Source organism: Peromyscus maniculatus, chromosome 1 (genome assembly GCF_049852395.1).
Source record: "Peromyscus maniculatus bairdii isolate BWxNUB_F1_BW_parent chromosome 1, HU_Pman_BW_mat_3.1, whole genome shotgun sequence".
In the NCBI taxonomy this organism is placed as follows: Eukaryota; Metazoa; Chordata; class Mammalia; order Rodentia; family Cricetidae; genus Peromyscus; species Peromyscus maniculatus.
Window position 1 is genome coordinate 7,182,282 of NC_134852.1, and position 17,660 is coordinate 7,199,941.

The 17,660-nt window shown below is 43.5% G+C and overlaps 2 protein-coding genes across 3 annotated transcripts in view; both read left to right on the top strand.

The window, feature by feature from the left end:
* Window positions 1–16,258, top strand: part of LOC102922245 (leukocyte immunoglobulin-like receptor subfamily B member 3) — a 195,309-nt gene extending 179,051 nt beyond the window's left edge. Inside the window, exon 16 of the mRNA XM_076568753.1 lies at window positions 15,132–16,258. Within this exon, the coding sequence (XP_076424868.1) occupies window positions 15,132–15,242 (111 nt within the window). The 3' untranslated portion in view covers window positions 15,243–16,258. The remainder of the gene's footprint in view (window positions 1–15,131) is intronic.
* The window catches only part of LOC102912671 (leukocyte immunoglobulin-like receptor subfamily A member 6), a 119,262-nt gene continuing 107,405 nt past the window's right edge, over window positions 5,804–17,660 (top strand). The window contains exons 1-12 of one of the 2 annotated variants that reach the window (XR_013050380.1): window positions 5,804–6,042; window positions 6,207–6,293; window positions 6,426–6,710; window positions 6,848–7,150; window positions 7,456–7,740; window positions 8,421–8,720; window positions 9,044–9,328; window positions 9,470–9,772; window positions 12,801–12,920; window positions 13,224–13,290; window positions 13,367–13,659; window positions 14,904–14,989. Coding sequence is in view for 1 of the 2 variants with exons in the window: in XM_076568755.1 (XP_076424870.1) it covers window positions 5,904–6,042; window positions 6,207–6,293; window positions 6,426–6,710; window positions 6,848–7,150; window positions 7,456–7,740; window positions 8,421–8,720 (1,399 nt within the window). In the remaining variant the exon portion in view is untranslated. Of the gene's footprint in view, window positions 6,043–6,206; window positions 6,294–6,425; window positions 6,711–6,847; window positions 7,151–7,455; window positions 7,741–8,420; window positions 8,721–9,043; window positions 9,329–9,469; window positions 9,773–12,800; window positions 12,921–13,223; window positions 13,291–13,366; window positions 13,660–14,903; window positions 14,990–17,660 lie in introns of those variants that run through there. The other variant, XM_076568755.1, reaches the window with a different exon arrangement.

A 17,660-nucleotide genomic window follows, 5' to 3' on the forward strand; every position in this document is an offset into this window, starting at 1 on the left:
AAATTATATACATGTGACTAACACCCTCCTACATTACTGCTTTATCTCACTTAGACCATGATGAATTCCTACTGGAATATATTACTACACAATTCAATGTCCACAATGCAGTCTTTCCTTTCCGTACCTGGGCATTTCCTTTCAGGTCCTCTAGAATTCTGTGACAGCAAAGAACATCTACATCAGAGGATGAAAAAGTCAGGTTGCTTAGTACTGGATTTACATCTCCCAACATTACCAGCTAAGCGAACCACATTTCTTTATAATGATACAGTGTCAATTGTCAAGCTATCGAAACTGAAAATGAACCTGATACATATTGAAGGTAAAAGCAAAGCTTGAGTTTGGCATTTTCATGGTCAATAAGTACAACTAGTGATGGAGAAAATACCTGGACGTATCTGTATGAGCTAAATTCTATGCTGCTCCCAGGGAAGGGCACACTCTGACTTTCAAACTGAAACTGATACCTACATATGAGATAACATGCCTGTGGGGAAAGCTTGAGTTAATTTATTCTGCTCTCAATGTGGGCAACAGATGGTGGGATCAGTTTTCACAGTACCCAACTGCAGATAGGGTACAGCTATTAACAATCATTTGGAGAACGGACCCTACCCCACAAACCATGGAGGAGGAAGTCTTCCTGCAACGATCCTTCACAAGTGTAGGTCAAAGGATGCACAATGTTAGCCTCCTTCCTTGAACATAGAACCTTCTGCATTTTGGGAGCTTAGTTTTCACTTCTGCTTTTCAGCTCATAAGTGTAGTTTGGTGACATTTACATTTTAGACCTAATGTATGAACCCTTTGCAAAACAGAAGAGCAGTCCTGGACCCTTTAACCATAACATGTACATAACCAAATTACTTTCCTTCCAAGTACGTTGTAAAACACTCTAAAAGTTAACCAATCCTTGTTCCTCCAAGTCACAAGCCATGCTGCACCCATAAATGTGGTGAAAATGACACTGATATTAGACAGTCAGCATGATGCTGTAGCTCATAGTTGAGATGCAAAAACATTTAAGTTGGAATGGACATTTGTTTATAAACAGGCATTAAATCAAAATCATCCTTCACAAAATCCAGCAGGATCTGAACAATGAACTAGGAATACCGAAGTGGTAAGAATGCTGACATGATGTACCTATAAAATTCATGTATGTCCATAAGAAAAGCCAATGAATGTATAGGAGATTTTTTTTAGCAGAATAGTATCAAATACAGAACCATGAGAATGCCATGTTTCCTTCTTCATATCCCTGTGTGTCCCCTGATTTTGTTTGTGAACTTGACACAAGTTAGAGTCATCAGAGGAAGGAACCTCAGTTGAGAGAATGCCTTCATGAAATCCAACTGTAAGTCATGTTCCCAATTAGTGATCAAGGGGAAAGGCCCTGCTCATGGTAGGTTGTGCATTCACTGGGCTGCTGGTCCTGGGGTCAATAATAAGGTGGGCTGAGCAAGCCATTGGTAGCAAGTCAGTAAGCAGCATTCTTCATGGCCTCTGCATCAGCTCCTGCCTCCAGGATCATGTTCTGTTTGAGTACCTATCGCAACCTCTTTCAGTAGTGAACAGCAATTCTGAAGACTAAACCAAATAAACCCTTTCCTCGCCAACTTGTCTTGTGTCATGGTACTTTGTCACAGCAATAGAAACCCTAACTAAGACAAATTAGTACCAGTGTAGTGGGGTATTGTTGTGACAGACCTGACCATGTTTTTTGGAGGATTCTGGAAGGACATTGTAACTTTCGAATTGAAGTGCCATTGAGTGTTGAAAGACCTCTGTAGGATGTTATGTGAAAACATGGACACTAAGGATATTGAGAGAAGTGCAGAAAAATGAGGCCTGATTTGCATTTAAAATATTAGAGTGAAGTTTAAAGAAACTTTGAGGGCCATTTTCTATTTTTGAATTAAGAACATGTGGTTCTGGTTAGCTGGGGCTGAAAAATCAACTGTGATTAACAAGATACCAGAACTACTAAAGCATCCTGGGGTTCTGGGTAGCCTGTCCTGAAGAATCATTGGTGATTAACAAGACACAAGATTTACTTAGGCAATACTGTGGTTGGGGTTACCTAGAGCTGAAGAATCAGTGGTGATTAACCTGATACCAGAATTACTGATGTAAAACCTTTATGATACTGGGAAAGTAGAAACTGGTCAGCTGGATGTAAGATACTAGCAGAGATTAAGAAGAGACCAGCATCCCTGAGGTGAAATCTGCCTCGAAGTGTTTCTTGAGATCACAGAGAAGCTGTGTTCTAGAGGCAGACAGGGTTGCTCATGGTGGGGCAGCCAAACTTGGTAATGTGTATGTGTGACCCAGGTGGTACTGGTTTTGAAGGCATGAAGGGGTCATGAAGATCAGGAGAGAATTGACACTTTGAGAGGAAAGCAGAGGCCATTGGTTATGGTGCACCTTTAATGGCATTTGAAGGCTCAGGACTGAAGGGGTCTTGCAAAGAATTCGAGGCTTGGCATGATGAGGAGAGCCTATGGGAGGATTTTGGTGAAAGTGTAGCCCAGTTGCAGCAGAGAAGCCCTGTGGCTTGGAGATGCCAGTGCAAGGGAATGACCACCAAGAACAACAGTAGTTGTGGAGAGGAGCCAGTCAGATCCTAGAAAATGAGCTGTGTGTATTGCAGAGGTCAGAGCTGGAGTGATCCCAGCCCTTTGGAGATTATAGAACAATGTGAATGGATCCCAATTTTCATTTTGCCTTGATTTGATCCAGACTGTGTCCTGATTCCTCCCTATTGAAGTTATTTTACTGGAGCCCATACTTGAGAGACTTTTAATTTAAAAAGACTTTGGATTTAAAGAGATTTTTTTTAAAGGGAGGAAAATTTAAGTATTGAATTTGTAAATATTGTGAGACTTTTAAAATTATTTAAGATGTTGGTGATGAATAAGAAAGGATAGGATGTGGCTTAATATTGATATGTTTGTGCGTCTATTTACAAGCGGTCAGGTATATAGCTGTGTTTATTTTGTCAACTTGACACATGTTAGAGTCATCAGATGAATGAGCCTCAACTGAGGAAATGCCTCCATGAGATTCAGCTGCAAGGCATTTTCTCAATTAGTGATCAATGGGGAAAGGACACCATGGTAGGTTGTGACATTCCAGGGCTGCTGCTCCTGGGTTCTATTAGAAGCTGGGCTGAGATTGCAAGAGAAAGCAAGCAAGTAAGCAGTTCCCCTTCATGACTTATGCATCTGGGAGGCAGAGCTAGACAGAAATCCATGTGTTCAAGGATACAGCCAAGCATGGTGCCTCATGCCTTTAATCCCAGAAAGTGTGTCTTTAATCCCCGGGAGTGATGGTAGAATGCAGAAATATATATAAGGCATGAGGACCAGGAACTAGAAGCATTTGGCCTGGTTAAGCATTTGGCTGGTTAAGCGTTCAGGTTTCTAGCAGCAGTTTATCTGAGAGCCATTTTGGATGAGGACTCAAAGGCATCCAGTCTGAGGAAACAGGACCAGCTGAGAATCCGGTGAGGTGAGGTAGCTGTGGATCGTTCTGGTTCTTTGATCTTCCAGTATTCACCCCAAAAATAACTGGCCTCAGGTTTTATTTTATTAATAAGAACTGTTAAGATTCCTGCTACACCTCCCTTTGTCTATTGTCTGGCTGTGTTCTGCTTTTCCTCTTCCAAGAGTTCTCTCTCTGCCCAGTTCTCCCAGCTACACCTCCTTCCCAACATTCATCTTTTTTATTACCCCAATCACAGCAAAACTTTTTCACACAGTGTATAAATATCCCACAATACACATGAGACAATATAGCTGTGGATAAAAGTAGGAATTAATCTATTTTACTGTCACTGTGGGCACCAGACAGTAATGTGAGCTGTTGCAGTGCCCATCTGCAGATAGAGCACAGAGCATACACAGCTACCAATATTCTTTTGGACCCTGAACCTACCTCAGCCTCCATGGAGGAGGAAGTCTCCCTGCAATGATACTTAAGAAGGGTAGGTTCAGGAACTGAACAATGTTAGCCTCTTTTCTTTTTTTCCCTTAGCCAAAATTATCTTTAATTTTTTATCATTTAAAAGATTTATTTTCATTTTACACTCCAACCACTGTTTCCCCTGCCTTGTCTCCTCCTGCTCATCCCTACCCCCATCCACTCCTCATAGAGAGAAAGACTTCCCATGGGGAGTAAAAAAAAACTCTGGCATGTCAAATTGAGGCAGGTCTAAGCCCCTTCCCCCTGTATCAATAGCCTCTTTTCTTGAACACAGAACCTTCTGCACTTTGGGAACTTAAGTTTTCACCTCTGCTTTTCAGCTTATAATTTTGATGACCTTCACAGTTTAGATGTAATGTATATCCATCTGCAAAACATGAGAGCAGAGAGAGGTCCTTTAACCATAACATTTACATGACCAAAACCTTCTTTTATCCAACTACATTATAAAACAGAGTGAACGTTAATCATTCCTTGAACACCTGAGACCCTAGCACTCCTGAACCCAAGAGTGTGGTGAAAATGATGCTGATGTTAGACAATCAGGATGGTGCCGGGGGGTGCATCGATGAGATGCCAACAACATTGTTGGAATGAACATTTGTATATGAGGAGGTCTTAATTCAAATTCATCCTTCACAAACACCTGAAGGATTCTGAACAATAAAATAGGAACATCTAAGAAGAAAAAATGCTTAGAGGTTGCTCCTATGGAAATCATGTATGTTGAAAAGAAAAGGGCAAGAATCTATCAGGAATTATTTAGCAAAGACTCAAATCAGAGCCATGATAATAACACATTTCCTTCTCTGTTTCCATGGATTTCTCCCGTGTGTTCATCCAGGAGATCTGAAGAATCAGGTGCTCTTGTGTCCCTTCTGTTCTGTTTGATCCCAACAGCATCAGCCTGCATCTCCCCTTGTTGTAGAACAGTGCTCTCCAGGCATGGCAGTACTCTTGTCCTGTGAGTCTCTGTAGCTGTGATTACACACAGGTCACATGCACAAGATTGGCCCCATGAATATTCCTTCGTGGTATAGAGGCTCCTAAGGCCACTCCTCTCCCAACAGAAATATTGGAGATAAAAGTTGTAGGCAAAGCTTTTTTTCATGACTCTAACCACTGAAAAGTTTCCAATATTGGTGAGCATAGTGGAGCACACAGTTCTCAACAGTCGTATGTGAGATTGTTGCTGGATCTAGTCTAGACTACATAGTGAGTTCCAGGACAGCCAGAGCTACATAGTGAGACCCGGTTTCAGTAAACAAACAAACAAAAACAAAATATCCCCAATAACCAAGATTGATGACAGGCTTTCAGAGAAGCCTAATATAACTCATTGCTTCATCAGGTAGATTTGTGTGGAGTATTGTCTTGCCATGGAGACTGTTGTCTGATGTTGGGTGTGTAGGATTTTTGCTTGTATCCCTAGGTAAAGTTCACAGAACATCCACAAAGCATCTCTGAGAAAGCTAGAAAGCTGGTGATGAGCTTTGTCTAGCTGCAGGAGTAAAGGAGAACCAAGCAGAAGCTCTGAGAGAAAACGACCAACTGCCTCGGAGCCCATCAAGTTAAGGTCCTGACTCAGGAAGTCACCAGGTTTATTTTGCATTAAGTCCTGGTCTGTGGTGAGTGGGAACATACAGGCAGACATAGAGCATTACAGTGAAGATGTTCTGCAGGAAGTGACCACAATCAGACTTGTAATCACAGCACTCAGCAAGCTGAAGGAGGAGGAGGAGGAGTCTGAGACTTGCAGGAGATTTAAAAGTTTCTGTCTCAGAAACAGAAACAAAAACTAAGGAACCAGGGAGAGACAGAAGCCACAAATTCTGGAAGCCAACCCATTACAGCAGAGGAAAGAAGAGTCAGGCGCCTGGTTAGAGCAGTTCCTCTTCCTCAGGGGCTTCCTCATGATCACAAGCAGACCCCAGTCTGCACAGGCCACAAGTTTTGTGTCTGTGTGTGTTTGGAAAAGAGGCCGATCTTCTGTAAACTTGTGGCAACTGGAAGATGCCATGACCCCCCTTTTTACAGGTCTACTCTATCTTGGTGAGATGTCAAATGGGGAGGGAGAATTCTCATCTGATAGGGAATCCACCTCACAACCAGAATTGGTCCATCAGGATGTCTCAGCAGCTCTATGAGGCATCTGGAAGTGGAGGTTATGCTCATGTATTAGTGCAAACTCTCACATATAACTAACTCTTTTTCAGGACTGAGTCTGGACCTCAGGAACACAGTACTGGCAGGTGAGTGTCTTCTCAGCTGTCCCAGTTTGGACATCCTTGGTGGGACCACAGGTAATTCCTGAACAGGGAAGATGAAGGGCAGTTGGTGTGGGGGTAATGCTGGGGATACCTGAAATTTCCTAAGTCTGAGAAGCTGATATCTGATGGAGAGTTCTGAGAAAGCAGCTGTAAATTTTCTTTCAGGGGCCCTCTCTAAACCTACACTCTGGGCAGTGCCAAGAAATATGGTAGCCATTGGGAACCAGGTGACATTCTTCTGTGAAGGACCTTTAGAGGCCAAGGAATATGTTCTCTACAAAGAAGGAAGTCCAGATTACCCAATACCAACAACCTTTCTAAAAACTGAAAACAAAGCCACATTCTCCATCTCATCGGTTAAATGGAACCATGTAGGCCGATATTGGTGTGAATATAAAAGCAATAATGGTATGTCAGAAAGAAGTGACTTCCTGGATCTGGTGGTGATAGGTGAGAGGGCTTTACCATTTCCAGATTCTGCCTTAAGGAAAGGAATATGTTCACTGGGAGCTCCTTTCTCAAATATGAGAAAGGAGAAAAATGCTTTTCATGTAAGCCCACATGACAAGCTTTCTCTTCTCTCCTAGGATACTACTCAAGCAAAGTCACCTTGTCTGCCATTTCCAGCGCTGTGGTGACTTCAGGAGGGCATGTGACCCTTCAGTGTGTCTCAGAAGAGGCATACAACATGTTTATTCTAATGAAGGAAGATGAGAAGTTCTCCAGGCCTTTGCCCTCACAGAATATACACCCTGAGTTATTTGGAGCCCTGTTCACTGTGGGTCCTGTGACCCCCAACCAGAGATGGAAATTCACATGCTATGGATATTATTTGAGCATCCCTCAGGCATGGTCAGTGCCCAGTAACCACCTAGAACTCCTGGTCTCAGGTAAGGAAGTGCAGAACTTTAGTTTACATGATATTGTAACTGACACAGGATCTCAGGAAAGGACTGATGTGTTGTGGGTGATCTCCAGGCACAGCTACTGAACTCAGATTCACAGATCTGTGGGACAGCTTGACTTCAGGTGCAGAAATTGGGGTCTAATTAACAGTGGAACTCAAAGTCCAGGGAATAGTGAGGTCTTTAAGTGTCCTTCTATAATTGCAAATCAGTTTAGATGTCGTCGTCAAATGTGACCTTCTTTGTGATATTCTCCTAACAGATGCAACTCCTTTTCTACTTCTTGGCAGGGATCCTTCATAAACCCACCATCTGGGCTCATCCTGGCTCTGTGATCTCCTCAAGGAGTCCTGTTACTATCTGGTGTCAGGCGACCCTGGGAGCCGAAACGTATGTGATATATAAAGAGGGAAGCCAAGAGCCCTGGGTCCAACAGACTCAAACAGACAACAGCACTGAGGCAAAACTCACCATTCCATCTGTGACACAAGTGCAGGCAGGCCGGTATCACTGTTACACCTACACCTCTGCAGGATGGTCACAACGCAGTGACCCCTTAGAGCTTGTGGTGACAGGTGAGAAGACACCAGAAATCTGTAGCAGGATTCTTAAAAGTTCTTATTTATAAAATCAAACCCGAGGCCAGTTATTGGAGTGACCACTGGAAGATCAGAGAGACAGAACAAGCCACAGCTATCTCACCTTGCCAGATCCTCAGCTGGTCTTGTCTCCTCAGACTGGAGGTCTCTGAGTCCCCATCCGGAATGGGTCTCAGCTGAATTACTGCTCAAAAGCCTGAATGCTTAACCAGGCAAATGCTTAACCAGCCAAAAGCTTCTAGTTTCTGGTCCTCACGCCTTATATATCTTTCTGCTTTCTACCACCACTCCCTGGGATTAAAGGCTGGCTTTCTGGGATTAAAGGTGTGTGTCACCATGCTTGGCTATTTCCAATGTGGCCTTGAACTCACAGAGATACAGAGGGATTTCTATCTCTGGAATGCTAGGATTAAAGGTGTGAGTGCCACCATTTTCTAGCCTTTGTATCTAGTGGCTGTCTGTTCTCTGATCCCAGATAAATTTATTAGAGTACACAATATTTTGGGGAGCACAATACCACCACAGAAATCTTAACCCCAGATGTGACTCTCAAGAAAAGACTGCACTAACAGTACCTCTCATCAAAGGACAGCCTTGGTGTGGGGACCATTCACGCTTTGTGATCCTCTTTAATTTTCCATGTGTATTTCTTCTAGGAGTCTACAACAAACCCACCCTGTCAACCATGAAACATCCTGTTGTAAACTTAGGAGGTTCTGTGACCCTCTCTTGTACCTCAAGCCAGAGACATGACTGGTTCATTTTAACAAAGAATGGTCAGAAGTTCTCCATCCATCAGAGCTCAAGACACACACTCAGTGGGATGTTCCTGGCTGATTTTCCAGTGGGTCCAGTGACCTCTAACCAGAGGTGGAGGTTCAGATGCTATGGCTATTACACAAATAATCCTCTGGTGTGGTCAGAAGGGAGCGAGGTCCTGGAGCTCCTGGTCTCAGGTGAGGAAGCCTCAGACTCTCTGTGGAATCAGGTTGCACCTGACTCATGTTCCCAGTGAAGACCAGGGTTGTGATATGTCTGTGGAATCAGGGCTCCTGAGATAACTGACACAACATGGAGACTGTGGGAGTCACTGTACAGAAAACGGGGGGGGGGGGGCATAGTGAGACTGGGGCTTGGTGAGGTCAGGAGACTAATGACAATTCCCATGACATTATTGGTCCTTTGCTAACCAAGGGTAAATTTCAAGATCAACAGCATGCTTGATGTTTACTGTGATACTGTTCAAAGTCCCCTCTGCTTCTCACCTATTTCCCTGCAGGGAAACTTCAGAAACCCACCTTGTGGGCTACACCAAGTTCTGTGATTGCCTCTGGTAATGTTGTGACCATCTGGTGTGAGGGGTCCAAGGACACGCAAATATATTTCCTTTATAAAGAAGAAAGCCCAGCACCCTGGGACAGTCAAACTCTCAAAGGTCCTGGTAACAAGGCCATGTTCTCCATAGCATCCATGGAAAAGCATCATGCAGGGAAATATTGCTGTTACTCTTACAAATCTATAGGCTGGACAGAGCGCAGTGACCCTCTGGAGCTGGTGGTGACAGGTGAGAGGTCACTTCTCCAACACTAACTAGGACCATTCTTGAGGAAAAGAATATGTTCACTGTAGTGTGTCCTCATATTCCAAAAGAGAGTAAATTGTTTACCACGTGATTCCACTTACCATGCTTCCGATTTCTTCCTAGGAGTTTACCCCACTAAAATCACTCTGTCAGCCCTTTCCAGCCCTGTGGTGACCTCAGGAGGAAATGTGACCTTTCAGTGTGTCTCACAAAAGGCATATGACAGGTTTATTCTAACAAAGGAAGATGAGAAGTTCTCCAGGCCTTTGCCCTCACAGAAAATACATAATGAGCTATTTGGAGCTGTGTTCACAGTGGGACCTGTGACCCCCAACCAGAGGTGGAGGTTCACATGCTATGGCTATAATTGGAGCAACACACAGGCGTGGTCAGTGCCCAGTAACTCCCTAGAGCTCCTGGTCTCAGGTAAGGAACTGCAGGACACTCCTTTGGCTGTAATTATAACTGACACAGGATCCCAGGAAAGGACTGTTGTGTAGTGAGTCATTGTGAGCCAGGGCTACTGAACTCAATGTCTCAGAATGTGAGATACAGCTTGACCTGAGGAACTGAAACCAGGGTTGACATTTTGGATGCAATTTAATTTCCATGGGAAAGTGTGGTTTTTATGTCTCCTTCTGCTATTGCAGATCAGCTTATGTGTCCCTGCAATGGTGACCTTCTCTGTGCAATTCTCCTAACAGATGCACCTCCTTTCTTTCTTTCTTTTTTTTTTTTTTTTTTTTTTTTGCTAGGGCCCTTCATAATCCCACAATATGGGCTGAGCCAGGCTCTGTGATCACATCAGAGAGTCCTGTCACCATCTGGTGTGAGAGGACCTTAGGAACCCAAACATATGTGCTACACAAAGAGAGAAGACTAGAACCCCTGGGCAGACAGTTCCCAAAGAATCACAACAATAAGGTAAAATTCACCATCGCTTGTGTGACAGCACTGTAGATTGATATCACTGTCACTCTCACAATTTTGCTGGCTTGTCAGGATCCAGGGACACCGTGGAGATGGTGGTAACTGGTGACAGGATAGTCTGGAGTCAGGTGGATCCCAAGATGTGACTCTTAAGATCAAAGTGTGCTCTGAATATATACCCATGTGTTAGTCAGGTCTGAGGGACAACCTAGACTGTGTGAACCCATTTAATGTTACATATGTATCTCTCCAAGGTGTCTACAATAAACCACCCTGTTTCCACTGCCAAAAATTGTTGTAATATTAGAAGGCTCTGTGATCCTCTCATGTATCTCAAATCAGAGATACAACTGAATGATTTTAATTAAGGATAAGCCTTTCTCCAGCTCCATGTGCTTACAATATGCATACAGCAGGCTGTCTCTAGCCAGGTTCCAAGTGGGTCCTGTCACACTCAGTAAAAGATGGAGGTTAGCAACCCTCAAGTGTTGTCAGAAGGTAATGACATACTGTAGCATCTAGTCTCAGAGGAAGCCCCAGTCTCTCTGTTGAATGACACTGAACCTGAAACAGGTTTCCCCAAGAGACGCGAATGTGTGATGAGTTAAGGAAAGGACAGGTCCTTTAACCCACTGATACAGAAGCACACCGTGGGAGGGAAGGTAGAGAAACCAATGAGGGGGTCTTGTGAGAACGGAACCTGGTAGTTAGCAGAGAGATGGATCTTCAGATTGCTGCATGTGTCCTTCTGTTATTCAAGGCTCAAGTCTGAGTTTCACATTAACTGTACAACTATTTAAAGTCCCACATTGCTCTCAGAGGGTAATCCAGGACAATTGACCTAGGAATTGATCCATGCAGAGATTAAGAAGTAAACTGAGATTTCTCAATTAATGATCATCTCACCCTGTTCATGGCAGTCCAGGATATTCCAGGGAGGAAGCTGGGAGGTGCTGGAGGTGTGTAGTGTAGATATAAGACTGAGAAGAGATAAGATATTTAGTGCAGCCTCCCTCACATCATTCCCCCAACAAATTTCCCACATTCTCTTGTGGTCCAAAAATCCATTCCTATAGAGGTTTTAGATATTCTGGTCTAGGGAAGTTGTTTCACCTGAGTGTGTGCAGAGTCTCTGTCCCCATGAGTCTTCATTCCTTTATTAGCTTGAATGGTGACCAAGCTACTGGGTGTGAAGCAGAGATCCCAATATGGTCCCCAGAAACTCCGAGGTTTGGAAGCTAGGCTGCAACAGAGGCATCCTGAGGAAGAGTGACATTTTGATCTGTCCCAGGCTGAAACACATAAAACGACAGCAGGCGTCCGTTCTCCATATTTTCCCATCCTATTTTGTCAGGCCAAGATCAACAGCTCTTCATCCCTGCTGTTTCTGACCACAGAGGTCTAAGCAAGAAATCTACTGCAGGGTGTGTTCAGGGGCATCAAGCTAGTTATGTGGTGGGTGCATTCTTGTTTGGAGTGGGTGACAGGTACTATAGCTCCTGTCCAGTCCACTTCACTCATCTCTAGAGACCTTTGGAATTTAACATCACTGGTGGCAAGCCTTGCCCCCTCATTACCCAGAATTGAGCCCTGCTGCTTAGAGAGTCACATGTCACACACCAAATTTCAATTGCCCTCTCTCTTATGTGGTTCTCAGTTTCTCCAAGTGTAAATGGGAGAGCCCTGGCACAGACATTAAGTTCTTTTAAATGATGGTCTTACCTGTTTCATCTACTTACAGAGAAAGACTCTAGAATCCTGTTCTGCAATAGTTCTGCCCCATTCGGCACTGTGTTGGTGACACTGTGTCAGAGTTTGGTACAGGACTAGGGCAGAATATTCAGGATCATTCCTTCCACTTCATGAGGTTTAGCTCCAGTGTAGGAAACTTGGTGGGAGGACAGACACCTGGGTATGAATCCTCAGTAATACAACTTCTCTCTGGGTGTCTTTTGCGGCAGGAAAATTACTGGAAGTGTTCAGAGATGGTCCCAGGTACATGGCTATGACAATGATAGGTATTAAATACAAACAGTCCACATTGGGTGTTCACACAGTAGGTTCTTTATTATTTATCTATTGATTGATTGATTGACTGATTCTTTTCTAATACAATACATTCCAATTGCCACTTCCCTTCCCTTCACTCTTTTGAGTTCCCCCAAACACATCCACTCTTCCCCACATTATTACTCCTGTCCCATCTCCTCCAGGAAGAGAAGACCACTTAGGGGCATTAACTGAACATGGCACAACATGATACCATAATATTCAGCAGAAACCCTTGCCTCAAGTCAGGTGATGGAGAATAGTCAGAAGAATAGAGTCTCAAGAGCAGGCAAAAGTGTCAGATGCACCCACACCACCACTCTCAGAAGTCTCCCACAAAACATCAAACTAAGAACAGTAACATATGTGCAGAGGACCTAGTCCAGAGCCATGAAGACTCTGTGATAGCCTCTTCAGTCACACACCATATGTTCTAATTTACAGTTCTTCATTCATGATGTCCCCTGTCTCATAGAACTGGAAGGATACCAAAAGGCTGTGATTGGTGTCTCTGTGGCCTTCTTCCTCCTGCTCTTCCTCCTCATCCTCTTCCTTATCCTCAGACTCAGGCATCAGAAGAACGACAGGAAGGGGGGTGAGTAGGGTGTGGGAGGCCTGGTTCTCAGTGTGGAGTGGGTCCCACTATGGGCTATCTAAGCAGAGGCCCAGGGCATCAGCCCCAGGGAAAACCCAGATTGGTATACATTAGCTTAGAAACACTTCTGTAGCATCTCAACACAAAATGAGATCTGGAAATGTGTGCAATGTCCTCTATTGTATGGACTCTTCCATCGACTGGATGATTTTATCAGACATGCAATGAGTTGGTCCCTTCTTTTTCTAAAGTGCTAGGTAGGGGGCTCAACCCTCCTGGCTGAGGCTCCTTCCTCCCTTGCAGTGCAGACAAAGACTGACTTGCAACATCCTGCAGACTCAGCGAACAAGGGCGAAAGCTTCCAGAAGAGGTAACTCATGCCCAGAAATATTGACCTCACCTGCCTGATTCCATCGCTGTAAGTTGATACCCTCTTCTTTCCACAGATCCACACCAGCTCCTGCCATCCAGGAAGAAATCTTGTGTGAGAGGAAGAGGACCCGGGAGGAGGGAGATGTCTGAGATCTCAGCATCACAGGGGTGGAGGAGGGCCTGGGACACTGAACCCTCTCTGTGCACCCACACCCCCTACATCTTCTTCCATATGTGGGATATAGCAGGGGTCTGGGGATGTGAGATGTCTTGGGAATCTGGTCAGGGGAAAACTTGCATGTTTGTTATGACAGATGCTACTGTGAAGGTCACACAGCCTGCAGACAGCATGGAGCTGGATGTCGTGGTGAGACTATTGCTTATCCACAATGCTAAGAAATTATGCCCCAATATAATGCCACAGCAATCTCTGTTCTTCCCATTTTCAGCCCTTCGTATCATCCACAGCTGGCTCCTTGTTTCTTGAAGCACCTATATTGTGTATGCTATGATCTCAATCTTTCTTTGTTTACTTTGACAATATGGCCCCAACTTTCTGACTCCTCAACATCTCTCTGGTTTCTAAAGTGATTTTAGAGGCACAAAAGAGAAAATGAGGGTCATAAGTTGTAGCTGAATGATAAAGTGAGTACTTTAGATGTATAAGGCCTTGTGTTAAACTCTAGTGATAAAACTAACAAATAAATGAACATGAAACACAAGTAAGTGAGATCCATGTGCCTGAGAACATGTGTGCACATGTGTTTAAGCACAAGTAGAAGACAGGGGTCATCATCCGATGTGATGTCTTCATCTATTTTTATCTAACTCATTTTCTCTGTCAGACTCTCTTAATGTCCATGGTGCTATTTATTTGGATGGATTGGTGCCACTGAGCACTGGGCACTAGTTGCTCCCTCAACATCACTTAGGTCCCAGGCATGTGAATTACTGCTTGGCCCTTTTTTATGCAGCTACAGGGGGTCAAACTCAGGTGCTCATGTTTGCATAGCAACGACTCTGCTGCTTGACTCCTCTCCCCAGCTCCCGTGTCTCCCTCTTGACCATGCTTCTGTAAGGGCTGCAGATACAGCCAGGGACAGAACTCTCTACCCACTGTGACCAGCTCAGATGGGAAATGATATGGAAATAAACTGAGACTGAGCAGTGCAAAGTGTATGAGGGAAATATATTAGAGGATATGGGTTGAGTAATGCGAGGCAGAGATGATCAGTTTGAATTTTAAAGGAACTTGAAAGATGCCTTCTGTGGAGAAGCCTGAGTAGAGTTTCATACACACCTGTGATGTAGTTCCACATCTAGGTATGCAGCTTGGTAGATCCAAGTGTCCTCAGGGTAGGGGCATTGTCTTTCCAGAAGATAGAAGCACTGGAGAGGACATAAATATTTATGGATAATATTTCAGAAGCACAGAGAAGTAACTGGTACGCACCCTTATATTGCTAGAAAGTTTCAGAAGACCCCTTCAGCAATAGTTTACTTTAATAAAAATGTCTGAAGTATCATTCCTGCTCCCTGTAGAAGTATGTGTTGAGAGCCTCTGAGACACCACATCAATTCCCTTTGTTTCATTGTCTCTCTCTGCTGCAGAGCCAACATGAGGAAGACCCCTCTAAAGACTTGCATGCCCAGGTGAAGCCCTCGAGACTCAGAAGGACAGAGATCACCTATTCTCTCATGCCAAATGAATTATTGGCCTCCAATGACACACAGTCAAAAGGAAATCAAGTGATAGATGAACAGGTGGGTCCTGACATTTCTAGTTCCCCACGCTCCCAGTGCCCAACCTGGACTTTATTCTACACTTTCCCACTGCAGGCTGCTACAACAGAGGAGCCACATGATGTGACCTATGCCCAGCTGTGCATTGTGACCCCGAGACAGGGACATGTGAACCTCCCTTCTTCCAGGCAGAAAAGTCCAACCTGAGATCATAATCTGGCCTCTACCAATCCTGGGAGATCACACTCTGCATTTCATGGAGTAGGGAGGACTCAGGGATGTCAGAAAACAAGATCTGGCTCAGGTGCACTGTCATAGTGCAGACATGACCAGTCTCTGTAGCACGAATCTTTAAGAGTCTTATTAATAAAATCAAACATGAGGCCAGTTATTGGGGTGAATGCTGGAAGATCAGAGAAGCAGAACCACCTACAGTTACCTCACCTTGCCAATCCCTCAGCTCATCCTGTTTCCTCAGACTGGAGGCCTCTGAGTCGTCATCCAGAATGAATCTCAGCTGAAATGCTGCTCAAAGCCTAAAAGCTTAACCAGCCAAATGCTTCTAGTTTCTGGTCCTCATGCCTCATATATCTTTCTGCTTTCTGCCATCACTCTCTGGGATTAAAGGCTCACTTCCTGGGATAAAGTCACCATGCCTGGCTGTTTCCAATGTGGCCTTGAACTCACAGAGATCCAGAGGGATTTCTGTCTCTGGAATGCTAGGATTAAAGGCGTGTGCAACCACTGCCTATCCTCTATGTTTCATATTGTGGCTGTTTTATTCTCTGACTTCAGATAAGTGTATTAGGGTGCACAATATTTTGGGGAACAAAATATAACCAAAAATCTCTAGGAAATTCTGAGAAATTTGGGGATCTGATTTGGTTGTTCCTTTGTTTTATAAATAAGGCAAATGCTTTGTCAGTGAACAATGCATAAAATGAGGAAGAAGAAAGGAATGAAGAAAGAATCATTTTTTGTGTGTTTTTCTTTAATTTTCATTTTTGAGATTCTATTATAGTTACAGCATTTTTCTTTTCCCTTTCTTCCCTCCAGACATTTACATAGATCCTTCTCTACTCTCCTTCAAATTCAGGACATTTTTTTTTCTCATTGTTAACACATGTGCATATGAAGCTGTATATGAAAAGTTTAAACACTTCTATCCTGAATATATAACTTTTGTCAATGATATCTCAATAAAGCCAAAATTGAATGATGAAGTCAGCTTAATATAATGTAGTGTGAACCAGAGTCATTCAGAACTGATCTGAACAAGCATGCGTAAGTGTCCTGAAAACTGAGGGGTTGTGCGGCAAGACATAGTGTAAGAAATAAAGAAGTGAAAATCAATAATTAGATGAGAGTTATTGCAAAAGTTATACCTTACACCACACAAATCTATTAAGAAACACACTAGCTCATATACTATTAGCAGTAGGGAAAGGGGCAAGGTTAGCAGAGAGACAAGTCTGTTTTGTGAAAGAAAGCATGGGGAACATCAGACAGATCCACTAGGATAAGAACCAAGCCCAGGAGGCAGAGTCCTATCCACAGACCTGCAACTTCATCTACTAGGAGGCAATGTCCCCAGCATCAGACTGGCTTCATGTCTGATCTTGGATGAGGACACTGGACTAAATTTCCCTTTCTCCTTTCATCAGGGCCTCCTAGACAGTGTTGGGTTGTTATGGCTTCCTGGTCCAAAGCATTAATAAATACATAAAATACTTTCTACATCAATGATCTCATTGTCATATTGAGACTACAGAAAGAGAAAAGAAACATATTCCACATTAGGAATAAGGACGGAAATGGTACAGGAAGAAATTACAAAATAAGAACACATGTAGTCCCTGTTAAGTAGAAGATGCAGGCAGGGGAAACACTCATTGCAGGCCTCCTTTGGCTACATAGTGTTTTCAATGCCATCATGAGAGGGAATGACATGCTGGCCTTGATTGTATGTCTTAGAACCTTTGCAGTTGTGTCGTATGGTTTTTTTTAAATAACTTAGTTCTTTGTCAATATCTCATAATCATCTACTTGTACATAATGCATTTTGCTTGTGCTCTCCCCACACCATTTTTATTTTATTTTATTTCTTTTTTTTTAATTTATTTTATGAGTGCCCTATGATTTTATGCCAGAAGAGGGCATCAGTTCACACTAGAGATGATTGTGAGCCATCATGTGGTTGCTGGGAATTGAACTCGGGACCTTTGGAAGAGCAGCCAGTGCTTTTAACCTCTGAGCCATCTCTCCAGCCCCCCCACACCATTTTTATATACATCCCTCTCCTTAAAACTGCATTTCTTTGCAATGACTATAGAAAATACTCCATTTTTCTAGGCATTTATTTCGGTGACTCCTAGTTGTTTGTCTCTGACTCAAGTTCATGCAAGATAATTTCCTAGTAAGCCTGACTCAGTGTCCCCCCCCCAGAAATGCACAGTAAATATATCCTTCTTATGATATTACTACATTCTTTTTGGCTTTTGTTTCCTGCTTATATAGACAGTCAAGGACCATTTTGAGGTTGCTTTGACTACTTAGTTTTGGAAGAGCAAAAGAGCTTCTGGCTAGCTTGTGCAGATACCAATGTTCTTCTTGTGTTTTTTTTTT